At 31.7% G+C, this 14,805-nt stretch overlaps 3 protein-coding genes across 3 annotated transcripts; 1 reads left to right on the top strand and 2 right to left on the bottom strand.

Annotated features, from left to right (window-relative positions):
* The first annotated feature begins 734 nt into the window (after positions 1 to 734).
* On the top strand, positions 735 to 1,433 carry LOC122523191. The gene has a single exon (XM_043644844.1). The coding sequence runs from the start codon at positions 735 to 737 to the stop codon at positions 1,431 to 1,433; it is 699 nt and encodes a 232-aa protein (XP_043500779.1).
* Positions 1,434 to 3,735: 2,302 nt separating this feature from the next.
* On the bottom strand, positions 3,736 to 4,446 carry LOC122523190. The gene has a single exon (XM_043644843.1). The coding sequence runs from the start codon at positions 4,444 to 4,446 to the stop codon at positions 3,736 to 3,738; it is 711 nt and encodes a 236-aa protein (XP_043500778.1).
* A 698-nt stretch (positions 4,447 to 5,144) lies between these two features.
* Positions 5,145 to 12,322, bottom strand: LOC122523189. The gene is made up of 4 exons (XM_043644842.1): positions 11,684 to 12,322; positions 8,552 to 9,208; positions 7,105 to 7,668; positions 5,145 to 5,870 (listed from the first exon to the last, which is right to left on the bottom strand). Exons 1-4 carry the CDS (start codon positions 12,320 to 12,322, stop codon positions 5,145 to 5,147), a joined length of 2,586 nt encoding a protein of 861 aa, XP_043500777.1.
* Positions 12,323 to 14,805: the final 2,483 nt, after the last annotated feature.

Below are 14,805 nucleotides of genomic sequence, written 5' to 3'. Positions count from 1 at the left end.
CAAGAAAGATCTTTTGTTGATTATACATGACTGTAATAAAATCATTGAAGAATGTTTATTTTCTTTTGTTATTTAGAATAAATTTTCAATTCATTTCTTGATGCAAAATGTGAAACAATGCAATCGATTATGCACATTACGTTAAATAGTTTTTGGTATCAACTTCAATCTACAGCGTCGAGCTTTTAGGTTATCGAAATCTTAAAATGGGGAACCTAATAAATATTTTCGTACTCGTGCATTAGTCACAACAAATTTCTTATCAATACACACAATTTATATTTTGATATTGGATTTAAAATTGTTTCAAGAATTTTTAAATAATGAACGTAACAAGGCAAAAATTCAAACCGATAATTTGTTGCATTGTGATTTCCTGAAAATTCCAGACAATATGATTTGTTTAATAAATTTTTGTATTACCCAAAAAGCTTCATTCTATTGTCCTACGATCCTTTTGATTTTCAATAAATTTAGAATTTTAAGGTTTACATACGTCAATGAATTTTGAATCTGCAAAATCAAAGGTATATACGATTGTTTTCTTATAAATATTTTTTATCAAATTCTAACAAATTTTGTATATTTCAGTGTCGATATTCATAATCGTATATAAAACTGTTTAAAAAATTATAAAATATCGTCCATGAAAATGTGTGTGTATGTGTGAACTAACGCGATAGATTATATATCTGTCTTATAATCTGAAGAAATTAATCTATAAATAGAATAAAATGAATGAGTCAGTGATAATAATGGGCGTGGCCGCAGTTATGTCTGCTGTTTTCTTTGGTTTGCTAGCATACAATTTAAGAACTATAATGACGGACACGGATTTATCAAATTTATCAATGCTACGAGATCGCAGCTCTCTAGAAGAAGATTTTCGGGACATTTTAGGATTCCTTCCACTCGTCGAGATTGAAATGACAATCAATAATTATGTTCAATACGATGAACAGTTAAACGAGACGGTGAATTTTATAAATGATCAAAGACGATTCATTTTTTCGGAATTACAGAGTATACCTCAAGTATGTCATTTTATTAACATGCTCAAGGAAAACGGATTGGACGTTGATTACTGGAGTGAAAGTATTGAAAGAATTTGGAAATCTATGCCATCATTTGTTGTATCCGATGAATGTATTGTTTCGGGTGGTTTAACTGGTATGATTAGTCGAATATTAAAAATAATACCGAGAAACGAATTGCACATTTTACTTCAACAAAAATTAAGATATTCCCAAAGTTTTCGTAAACTAATCAATTATTTGAGATCACGATCGTTCAACGATCTTTGTACTGCTATGGAAGAAAACGCAGGTCTTCAACGACATTATTATTGGGCTAAAGAATCTGGACTTGAAATTGTTTTCGCGATCGAGTTCATTAGGAATCTGTATTTTTATCTTACCGAAGAGCTTGGATGAATTTAATTGGATGAGTCAAATATTTTTTTTTCCTGAAACAGTTAAATAAAACAATTATAATGAACAATTGTTATTGTTAATAAACGAGTCTGATATCAAAGATTATATTAATTAACATAACTTTTTCATAATTTCTGATACTTATAAAGTGTATTTCGTACATTTGTCTATACTTCTTTTCGTCAACACTTTTCTAAATTCGTCTACTCTCGTCTAACATCTACTTCTATCGTTTCAATTTGACTCTGTTCCTCTGTTCCTCTCTTACCTGAGGAACACATTGATTTCGTGTAACTAGTCTTATCGTGTCCGTAGATCGTGCAACTTGAAAGATACACCATGTACATGCATGCATGTATATAAACCCTTACGTAATCCTAACATAGGTACCAGTATTAGTTTAAAAATGATAAAAAATATTGAAAGGGAAGGTCTTATAGTTAGATACTTGGAAGGTTCGACTAGGGGTTGTTTAGATGAAACCATCTCGAGTCTCGAAGGGTAGGTAGGTTCGGTTGGGCGCACCTCGAAGGATGGCAGCAGGAATTAATTCTACTCAAGAAGATGTCCTCCTCCTCCTCCAACCCCCATAGGTTTGTATGGCTAGGACACGCCGGTCTGAGCTTCGTGTTGAAGTCGTAGCAGAGTGAGAGAGAGAATCCAGGGAAAGGGACTACTGGATAGGATTCAGTATGGTGCGAGACCAAGCGGCTCTCTCGCGGTGTCTGCGGCAAACAATTCCAATTAACTTGCTGGAATTGAAATAGGACTCGTCGTCGTCGTCGTCGTCGTCGGTCCGTCGACGCCCGCATTGTGGATGCTCCGACGTCGTGAACGAGCACGTTCCTTTGGCTCTCCTCACCACCTCAACACCTCACCACTTCTTCCTCTTCTTCCTCTTTTACTACCAACACCACCATCAGCATCACTATCCTTCATTTTTCTTCCCCCAAATGAAAGTTACCTCTCTAAGCGTGCGGAAATTAGTTACCCCACTACCTAAATACTTGGAATAAGGAATTGTTGATTTTAAATATAAGTATTCGTTGGAAATATCATTAATACGGATTTTAATTTATTATTATATTTGGAATAGGAATATTTTTTTCTATATATTCACATATATATACTGATTTTATTTATATATTTAAAGTGCAATAAAACGGATAACTGTTTAATGCTCCTCTAATTAATCCTAGTTCATTCGATTCTGTCTGTGAAATCTTAACAGTACACTAAATAAAATGCCATTACGTTAGGTGTATTGTAACTATTACCTATCTTTGGAAATTTAGTTGGGAAATATCGTATCCGGATTGAGAGGTTATAATTCAATGTGGATATAAGGTGGAAGTGTATAATGTTTGGTTTCACGAGCTTTCTTTACCGCGAGTGGTACCTTTATAAGTAAATGGCGGTAACCCGTTGAGATCTATTATCCACGTGGCATAATGCTCGTCATCGTCGTCATCGTCGTCATCGTCGTCATCGTCGTCATCGTGATGGGTAGTCATAAAGCACGCGAAGCCCGGTACCGTACTACCGCTCTAGACAATACCCTTTCTGAGCTGCTCAGATATTGAAGACGCCCGAAAGCAGTGTGTACCGATCCTGGTGTGTACCCAACGTCTGGCCCAGCTCTCTACATTATTAAATTCTACCTTGCTCTTGGACCAACGACAGGGGACAATGAAGTTCTTTAAGCGTCCGTCACGTTGCCCGAGATGTGTACTCTACTTTCTATTCCGGCCCATACAAATCTTCTTGATCCTACGCACCAGCCTTTTAACGATTTACGTGTTTACCCTTATTTGCCTTCTTTTTTTTCTTTCTTTTTTTTTTTTGATTCTTTTATCGATAATCTTAGGAAACTCTTTTTTCTTTCTTAGAATACTTTCGAACTTGGGTCCTAAAGTTAATAGTTAAGTAGTTAAATTAAAATTTTAATTAGTAGACGAGCAAATAACTACAATACATTACACTTAACGACATCTAACGTAGATTATCCCTAATCTTTTAATATCTAACAATTCTAAAATTATATTTGCTTGCTAAAGCTGTCACGCAATTGATGAATATAATTCAAACTGTTTTTTAGTATAATTGTGTAATATATATAAAAAAAAAAGTATTGTGTCAGAGAAAGGATAAAGGTTTTTTTTCCAGAATACAAATTTACGAATGAAATATTTTAACTGATTTATATTTTCAATAGCTTCCAAATACAAGTAACAAAAACATATAATTTTACTTGCATTACAAGTAATGTACGATTATTGTCGAATTAAAGATTATAATTTTTTTATGGTCTAAATCCAAGAACGCGAAGCCCAAGGTCTTGTGCAGCATGATAGTTAATACCATGTTCCAAAGATTTTTGTATAAATTCTTTATATGCTTCCGTTTTAGCCAAGTCCTTATACAATTGGGAAAATTTCTCGTCCAATAAATAAGAACTGAACTTCTTAAAGGCTGCTGATTCCTTCAATTTCTTATTATGAAGTTCCTTGATCTTTTTCACGGGAAGTGTTTCAACGAGTTCTTTGATGTAACCGCTCAATCCACCTTCCGATTCGGCCAAATTATATTGACTAATTGTAAGTAACAGAAACGATGGTGGCACGTAGTCTTCCATTCCAAGGACGTCATGAATCATTCGAAGCTCCTCAATTTTATCGAATCCTGATTCTTGAAGGTAAAGAACATATTTTTGATGTTCTGGTAATGCTTCTACTGAGTAGACCAATTCATGAAATTCCTCGCTCATTGCATAATGAAGTGATGCTTGCAATTTGGAGTCATTCTCATATCTGTTCATAATTGGAAGAACTTTGTCCATTGGTATAAGTTTAATGAAATCTAAAATATCTTTTACCAAAGCATTTTTTTTCATTTCACTGTCATTAACTTCATTTACCAAATTGTTCAGTGAAAGTGATCGATCGCCATTTAGTGGAATTGCAGAAACTCCAGCGACAACTAATGTCGCAAAGATCATAAAAACGTACTTCATCTACAAAGTAATGAAAAATAAAAAAGCATTGATAAATGGGTACAATATTTATTATTTAAATAATCGTTTCTACTTACGGTTGTTATTTACTGTTCAGAGTAGCACAATACTTTTCGTTGCACGGTTATGAATTTTATTGGTAGCTAACTGTAAGAATGTACCGATTTATATATGTCATTTATCTTACGATAAGAAACAATTACAAGAAATTCAATTATTTGATCGCTAAATACTCGAGATCTTACTTAAGATATAAGCAATAATTACTAGAAAAAGATATGATTTTCTTTCTCAAAATTAAAAAAGTTGATGAAAGATTATTCTCTAATCATACAAATAATAAGTTTAATACACTATTAATGATACACTCTTAACGTGTATGGTTAGAATAATGGTACAACAAAAATTATTCATGTGTTAGGTCGAAAATTTGATGAGCAATTTGTTTCATGAGATCCGTATGTATGTAACCAAAATAATATTGATAGTTCTAGTATTAATAAAGAAAGGAATATTATCAAGGAAAGGAAACATGTTACTTATGAATAATAAAATGGACTTATTGTATAGTTCAAAACGTTTTGAATTTTATTTAATTTTCAAATTAAAATGATAACAAATATACTTCTCAGATTGCATTACAAATAGTATACATTTATAATAAGAAGCGGAAGAATTCATTTCAATATTTGGATAATTCATGGTAGGTAGCCAACTATACGAGCAAAAAGTTCACATATCATGAGAATATCGATACCATTTTTAAGGGATACTTTTAACATTTCTTTGTGTTCTTCAGTCGAAGCAAGTTCCATTACAGTTTGACGGAATTGTGAAGAGCGTATGTGGCGGTCAAATTTAATAAAAGCTTGCGATTCTCTTAATTTTTGCTGATGAAGTTCCTTGATCTTTTCAACTGGAAGGATTTCGATGTATTCCTTAATAAAACCAGTCAATCCACGTTCGTCAGGTTTCATATTTTTCAATTCTAGAGTTGAGGATGGGGGTGGCACATAATCTTTCATTCCCAAAGCTCGATGAATTATTTTGATATTTCGAATTGCGCTGACTCCTGCTGCTTCAAGAGATTGAACCATTTTGTGGTGCTCTGGTAAGGCTTCTACAGCATATACCAAATTGTGGAACTCTTCACTCATAACGAAATGATAAGAGTGTCTTATTTCGGAATCATTAGCATATTTATGTGCAATTGCACGCAATTTATCGAGCGGGACAAGTTTTGCGAAATCGTAAAAATCTCTGTCCAAAGGAGTTACACCGGAATTATTGCCATTAAATGCGTCCAAAAATTGTTCAACTATATTCGATCGATTTCCATTTAATGAATTAATTTTTTCAATTAGCGGGACAGCAGAAACTCCCACGACAACTATTGCCGCAAAGATCGTCAAAACGAACTTCATCTATAAACAAATTTATAGAAATTCATAATTAATAAGTTACTATTAAAAAGATTTAATTGTACTTACGATTGATTGTAATTGTTTGGAACTGCACCAGTATTTGCTGTTGCACGATTTCAAACTCGAATGTATCTCGACTGCACAAGATCAGAAATTTATACCCGATTTCCTCGGATGCAAGTTTATTTAAAAAGAAAAAAAATCGGAAAAGCGATTGATTATTTATCTCTTGCGATAAGATATATATCAAAATTATAGGAAATTATTATTTAATCATCGGCTACTTCAAATTAGTTGAATGATCTTAATCCATTGTCGTTATATTGATAATATTGAAAGAATTGCATTCTTTAAAGCTTTTAAATAAACAGGAAACTTGTTTTTCAAAACGTTGAGGAGAATGTATATTAAAAGTATTGTATCTTTAAATGTAAACAAAGAAATAAGTAGTTTGTTTTCAAGCAACAGGAATGTTTTATCGAAAATATTTGCTTTTTAAAAATAATATATACCGTTTATCTTTTATAAATATTTTTAAAAATCCAATCTCTTAATGCTACTCCTTGAAAGTCTAAATGAAATTTAGGGCTAAAATATCTTTTGATAAAAATATTAAAAAAAAAAATTAAAAATTAAATAAATAAACGATCATGTATTTGATTTCATGAGTAGTAAAATATCACGACGAAAACAATTGTATGAATCATGGATAAGAAATAACGAAACACAAAGACCTTGAATCATCTTGGATAGAAAATGCTAATCTTTTATTATCTTTTATCTGATTTTTCATTTAGGTGTAATGAGTAATTTGTTGTTTTGCTCGATAAATTGATAGGTATGAAAAACATTATATGAGTAGTTAAACCGTTGTGGCAATTATGGCTTATAAAAATGAGTATTTTGAAGGAAAAGAAAGGATTTGATTCAGAATTACAAGACTGTCTGATTGAAGGATAAAAACATTTTGTATTTTTATTAATATATTGCTTGTAACTAATAAATCATTGACAATTTTCTACAATTAAAAATTGCGTAAATTTAAAATAATTGGGATTAATATTTAAAAACGTTATTAAGAGATTATTTATGGTTTATAGCCAATGATACGAGAGTTGAGTTCACTCATCATGGGTAAATCAATGCCATGCTCGAGAGCTTTTTGTTCCATTTGTTTGTACTGTTTCGTTCCGGTAAGATTCGTTAGGATCCGACGGAATCTTGAGGAACTTACGTAAAGGTTGAATTTAGCAAATGCTTGCGATTCAACAAGTTTTTTCTCATGAAGTTCTTTGATTTCTTTGACTGGAAGAATTGCGATAAATTCTTTGACGAAACCACTCAATCCACCTTCTGTACTGTTATTCGTCTCCAATTGTTGGTCAAATGATAGGCGTTTTTTCGGAACATATTCTTTCATTCCCAAAAAATCATGGATCTGTTTAAGCTCTCTTATTTTGTTGTATCCTGCTTCTTGAAGAACTCGGACGTATCTGCGATGCTCGGGTAAGGCTTCTACAGCGTAAACTAAATTGTGAAACTCCTCGCTCCTTGCATAATCGTACGAACGTAATATTTCCGGATCATTTTCGTATTTTTGTACAATCGTGACTAATTTGTCGACAGGTATAAGTTTTACAAAATCTATGAAATCTCGATCCAAGTAACTCCATTTTTCATCATTTTCATTGAATACTTCGTTCAAAGTTTCTACTATATCCCATACATTGGATTTAAGTGGAACGGCAGAAATTTCAAATACAACCAGTGCCGCGATAAAAGTCAAAATTAACTTCATCTATAAAGAAAGTTTATAAGCATTAATAAATAATAAGTTACTATAAAAAGATTTGTCATTATACTTACGATTGGTTATAGTTGTTCAAAACAGAACGGTTCTTTCAATATCTCGTTGTTTACTTCAAATGTATCCTCACAGTAAAAATACAGATATTTATACTCAAATGATTGAAATGAATGATCATTCATAAGAAGAAATAATTGAAAAGTTGAATCATAGTTATCTTACATGATAAGATAAAATTTTAGAAAAGAATTAGTTAATCACTGGCTACTCAAGATTCAACGAAAGATTTCATTAACTGTTACTATACTGATAATATTGTATTGTATAATAGCCGACAAATATTATTTCCAAAGAAATATATTCCGAATCTTATCATTTTTAATAATTTTAATTAAAAAACTTAATTGTTTCCTAGAATCGATCTTCGAAGAATTTTATCGAAAACATCAAAATTATAGAGAATAAACACATCTTTTATTTTTGATTAATATTTTTTTAGGAACCAAAATTTAAGTGCTTAATCTTAAAAGTTTGATACGTATACCTTATAATAATGATTAATAATAGAAAATAGAAAAAATATTAAATATATGAATGATATCGACTATGACTACGACTATGTTATCCAAGATCTTACATTGTGAATATCACGAGTATGAAAAATGGAAACGAGTAAGGTAAATGGTCGTCTCTGAATCACTGACTTTGCATTATTTAATTATAAGGATAGAATTAACAGACGTACACATAAGGAAAATAAACGCATAGAATAATTTTAGGTGCTATGTAATATGTTTATTGATCAATTAATTTAAGACGTTAGTAATATTTAATTACCAAATGAATTTGTCTCGAATATTTACATGGTTATTACGCCTTTACGTAAGAACCCAAGAAGTTCGTATTTGAAGTTTTCGAATGCTTGGATGTCAAGACCATGAGCTTTAGTTGTTGCTAATAGCCGTTCGTATTCTGGTGTATGTTGTAATGCATTTTTCAATTGTTTGTATTCCGCAGAATGAATAGCTTCATGGAATTTAATGAAAGCTGGCGAATCTACGGATTTCTTATTGTGAAGCTTCTCAATTTCACCCTTAGGAATAATGTCAATCAGGTCACTCAAATATTTGGCGAAACCACCACTTTGATAGTCTTGTGGAAGTTCATCTTCGTATCTATGTGGTGGCACGAAATCTGGCATTCCAGTGAGAATGTGGTATATTTTGATTTCTCTTATTTCATTGTATCCTGCCTCTTGAATGAAAAGAACCAAGTCTTTGAATTCTTGCAACTTTTCTACGTTGGCGAGCAAAGTATGAAATTCATCACCTGAGACCCATCTTAAGGTTCTTTGAATCTCAGGATCATTTCTGTATCTAACTGTTAGTTTCAAAATTTCGTTAAGTGGCATGAGTTTTAAAAAGTCATAGATATCCTTGTCCAAAGCGTTAAATTCCCAATCATTTCCATAGATTGGATTGGAGGAAACTCCAACTACGAGGAGAGCTGCGAGAACTACAACGAACTTCATCTGAAAATAAAAAAATAATTTTTATTAGGATATTTAATTTACTATTTCAATATAAATTTAATAATGAATGAATTCTATTAATTTTAAAATACTAGATTTACCATTAAATACACATCATGTCAAGGATTTTATGATTTTAAAATAAAGTATTTTATTATCAGGTTAGAAAAATATTAGCAAATGATACGAGAAAAATAAAATGCATATATTTGTATGTATATAAGTGTGTGTGATTAAAGATAATCTATATGTATGATTGTACAAGTATTTGCTGAGATAAGTATTACAGCTATTTTTTCTTTTCACTAATAATAAAGTGAATTCTAATATAAAGACTATATTAGAATAAAAAAAAATATTCCAATCTCTCTCTCTCTCTCTTAAATTACGATACTGTATTTTTACTATAGTATAATTTATTATAAGTTAGTAGTATGCATGTAGTATAACATAGTTATATTCTTTAGAAAATTCACAATATTAATGAAAGTAAGTAAACAATTGTAGTTTAATAAAACTTATTTTTCCAGTTTTTCGTAAGAAATCAAATAAAAAAGGGTATAGTACTTACGGCTGCTGAATGTTTAGGAAGCCTCTGCAAATAAATTAATTTGAATGTGTCTTGACTACAAAATACTGTGGCTTATATACCCAAAATTGGCCTTGATATTAAAGTAATTTTAGGTTCAATTCACTTATTAAGTGATAAGATAAAAGTTTATTAAGATAAAGTTATATAAGAAAGTTATGATCGATAATAACAGTACTTAAAAATATGTATAGATTTTCTAATTACTAGGATATAGACAGAACAACAACTTTCAATGCTATTGACTCGTAATCGGCTAACAATTGTGCCTTTTCATATTTTATTAGGTGAACATCCTAAAATTATACTAATAATATACGAAGTTTCATTCCAAACTTTTTAGTAAACCTTTTTCGAATCTCCTTTAGGTATTATCTCCGGCTATTTTCAATTTGCCAGATTCCTGAAGATACTCTATACCAGTGGAGAATCCAAAAATAAAAAATATGTGTTCTTAGATTATTGCTTCATCTAAGCAAAGATTTATTAAGTTCTCGAAATAAAATATTCAGTATTTACAAAGTGGGTAAAGATCAAAGAAAGCAAATCCTATAAATATATGAAAGATGAAGCACTTGTACTTCATCAAATATATTATTTTCATGTCTTAATTTACATTAGTCTATTACTGTCATATTTATCAACATAAGAAATTATCAATTTTTATAGTACAATTCATGCAGCATTATCCATTTGTCCCAAATTTTGTATTTGTCAATTTAATTTATTTTGCAAATGTACTCATTTCTTTTGGATATAAAAAATTTTTATAAAAGAACTTTGATCAAAAAATACTCAATTATCTGATCTTAAAGATTTCTTAATCTTCTAGAAACATATTACATAACAGAAATGGATATATTATTTGATGTACAAATAAGTTTCAAATTTGTTCTCGAAAATTACACATTTATTTGTATCAACAAATTACTGATCATTTAACATTTAAATATTTTCGTGTTATTATCTGTCACCTTACGCCATCTTTCGGTCCGTTTACTAATCTCAGAAGTAAAAAAGTTTTATCTTTTGATGCAATAGTCTATATATTATTTTTTACACAAATTTTTTGAAGTATGTATTTCAGATAAAAAGTATGCATTAATCTTAACGTGCGATAGTAGGAAAGGGCAATGTTCGAAATGAAAGCCAAGTGCTCTCAAATATCCCAAATTAAACACCAATAACGTTGCTTAGACAGACTTAGCAACGTGAAACTTTTTTATCGTGAAATAATTTTTCACAGGCCGCAATACTTTGCCAATAAATGAACATTTTGGTGTGATTTTTAGATTCAATTGTATCAATTATTGACTGTAACAATCAGCATCATTAGTTTCACCTATTATTAAAGTTTTGTAATATAGGACACTCATAATATTCCATAAGATACAGGACATGAATTTCTTAGAGAAAATATTGCAAACGTTACTGCTTCATCAGATTCTTCTCATTGGTTGGGTTTGGGATTAGCAACATAAATCAGTTTTCGTCATTGGTTTCAATTTTTCATTAAAAACATTTATTTTTTGTATAAATTCAAACATTTTGTCACACGGTCATCGTCTTTCTTTTGATTCGATATAAAAGATATTATCTAATCTTTAATTTTAACTATTAATTCTAATTGGTTCTCTTAATTGTAACATTATAAATGCGTGACGAAGTCAGGATAGATGCCGAAAACGAAAAAGACGTAACGATTAGAAATGGAATAGACAGAATTATAATACATGATTTGATAAAAGATTGAAAAATTTATTATATTACATTTTTTTTGTATGAAACATTAAGTAAGAAAATCGACAAATGTTATTTGTTAATCATAAGCATATTCAGGTCTTATAAAATAAATATCTTCCAAGTACTGGTGTTATTTATAGTTATGGGTATTCGGGAATATTAAGTCCAAGAATGGTTTGGATAACTTCTCTGACGGCATTGATATCGAGACCAGATTCATTGGCTCTCTTAAGAATGTACTGGAAGCGTGGGTTGGCGTAAAGAGTGTTGACAATTGTTTGGAATTCTTTAGAGGAAAGATGTTGGACGAGTTCTTTGAAAGCTGACGAGGTTTGCAATTTTCTCTGGTAAAGAACTTTCAATTGTTCATTTGGCATAAGTTGCTTGACGTCGGCGACGAGACCCTTGTATCCACCAGTGATTCCATAGTATGACGATGGTGGCGTCAATTTTGGAATGTGAATGTATTCGTGTAAACGATTTATTAGGTAGTAAACGTCGACTCCAGCGTTGTATACGTAGTTGTAAAAGGCCATTACTTCGGGTATTTTTTCATTTTCTTGTACCAATTGTTTAAAGTCATCAGTTTGCACGTATTGTAGGCCTCTCTGTACTTCGGCATCTTCAGCGGCATATTGCAAAAGAAGTTGTACCAACTTTTCGGTTGGAACCAAGTCTACAAATTCTTGAAGATCCTTGTAAAGTTCGCCTCTACCAAGGTTTGGTACTTTCCATGCACTGGCTGCTGCCACGATTGCTACTAAAGCTATTACGAATTTCATCTGTAAAGATAATTCAAATAAATATTATTTTCTTTTTACTTGTTTTCAATGGCAACAGTGAATAGTCATTTTAAGAAACAATTGAAACAAAGCATATTCGATGATATAAGCATTAGTACAAAAATTATGGAATAATTTATAAATTTAAGAAAAAAGCTTATGAGTTTAGATTTTATTTTCTTTCTATTTTGCATAATTATTATACTTACTTTGGTATTGTGTTTTGAACCAAGTACTTAGAAAGTATTGATACTTTAACGAGAACTCAAGCGACTTTTTATACACGTAAATTCTGATTTCTATCGTTCCATTATCCAATATCAGATAAGATAAATTGCTCAGATATTCGATGAATTTCATTTGGGGCATCGAAGTAACAGATGAGATTCATAGATAAATTTTTCATGTAGAGAGAAACATATCAAATATGCAGTATGAATATACTGATACGAAAAGATAGAAAATATTTCTAATATCGTTAGAATGAAAAAAAATAGTTTAATCTCATTATCTCTCTTATATATATTTCGTATCATTTTTATAATCACGTATATGATTCTTAAATAGGGGATTTCTGGAAAATACAAAATATTTAATAAAATAATTGCATAATAATATCTAATCAAATGAAAAGATTCTCCTGACACGAAAATTAATCTAGTTTATATACTCTATCTGTCAATTAAACGATAGAAAGAAACAACAAAATTTATTACAATTCTAATGTAATAAGAATAAAAAGGCAAATATTATCGAAGCATATGTAAATACATACTATAACAGTTTAGTATATTAGAGTAACACGTAGAGAAGGAGTAAGAGAAGGAGGCGGGGGAAGAGGGGGTAGTTTTGTTAACGCATAAAAAGTTTTGCTCGGTTGGATGCGAAGAAGGAAGAAAGGAAAGAAAGAAAGAAAGAAAAAATAAAAAGGGTGGTGAGAGGGTAAAATGGTGAGGGTTAAAGAAGGCGGTGGTTGGGTAGCAGAGGAGAACGGGGCAGGGGTGGTTTAAGGGTAAGAAGAAGAAAGCAAAACGGTAGCACGTGTTGCGAATAGTCACGACTCCTTCCTAGTGGTCTTTCGATAAATAAGAAAGAAGCGATGTTCGTGCAGGTGGCGCTAACTTTTAAAAGGAAAGTAAAGGATGCCTCCTAGCTACCGATTTTCTCGCACTGCCAATCGAAAGAGTTTTGCAGTACCATTGGAACAGCTGGAGACTAAAGAGTAACAAAGTAAAAGAGGGAGATGAAAACGAGAAGAAGAAGAAGAGAGAGAGAGATTGAAGCAAAATAGACTATAGAAAAAAGAAGACAAGAGAGAATAAGATGAAAAAATAAAAAAGAAAGAACATAAAAAAGGATGAAACGGGTGGAGGAGGGCCCGAGGAGATAGGAACAGTGTTTCTGTAATTAAAGTTGTTACAATTTAATAAGCCTCGGAACTTACCATCGTCGTCGTAATAGGAAAATCAAGAGGTAGAAAAAAAAAGCAACTCGCGAGAAAAACGAGTAAAGGAGTAAAGAAGAAAAGAAAAAAAAGAAAAAGGAAAAGGTTTAGCTTGAAAAGGAAAACGAGCCGACATCATTTCATTGCCTTAACCGGAAAGATCGTATTCGCGATCTCTTAACTTTTCCACTCAATGTAAAACTCTACTCTCGTTTCTGTGGATTCTTCTTCTTCATTCCTTTACTTTCGTCATATCGTTTCTAACAGTTAGATAACGTTCTTCTTTCGTTACAGGTTTAACGCAATTTCATGATGTTTCCCGCCTCACTTGGGATACTCCTATCGATATTGTTTTTCTATCGACTATATGTTATTAAATCGATAGGAATTTGTCGGGTTGGCAAATATTTGTTTAAAATGATTAGTTCAACAACAACATCTTTCAATTTGATTCGCTTGATTTTTCCTTTAATTTTTGTGTTACTTTTTAGGATAATATTATTTAAAAGATAAGTTAGAACGATAAAGAGAACGCGCGGGAAGCAACAGACTTTGGTGAAAACTACGCAAGAAAAGGTTCGCGATATCGGCGTTATAATCATTTCTGGAAAAGCCGGAGGAGGATTCCGAAGGAAAGTTCAACTCGCAGCGAGACTGTAAGCGCGCGAGTAGTATCAAGTTATTTTCTCTAACCGGCCAGGCAAACTTTTCCAGGATATTATGGCCGCACGTGGTGGTAACAGCCTGACGTGCCGGTCCCATCGTTACCGATATAACGACCTCGAGGATTTTTGCGAAGAAAAAAAGAACAAAAACAGACGAAGCGTGGTTAGGAGAAAGAGTAAGGAGAAAAAGGGGCTGGTTTGGGTTGGGTTGGGGGTAGAAATCAGCTAAGAAACTCTGTTCGTACGTAAACGTGAATGGGATCTCAAAATGAAATCGTCGAATCCTCGAAACTATGATTTTTTTTCTCTCGCCGATTCTACTATTCTCTTTTTGTTCTATCGATTCTATCTTATTTCGAATTTCTCCTTTTTAT

The sequence above is a fragment of the Polistes fuscatus genome, unplaced genomic scaffold (assembly GCF_010416935.1).
Source record: "Polistes fuscatus isolate 324 unplaced genomic scaffold, CU_Pfus_HIC Scaffold6, whole genome shotgun sequence".
Taxonomy (NCBI): Eukaryota; Metazoa; Arthropoda; class Insecta; order Hymenoptera; family Vespidae; genus Polistes; species Polistes fuscatus.
This window is presented reverse-complemented; position numbering and strand designations above follow the sequence as displayed.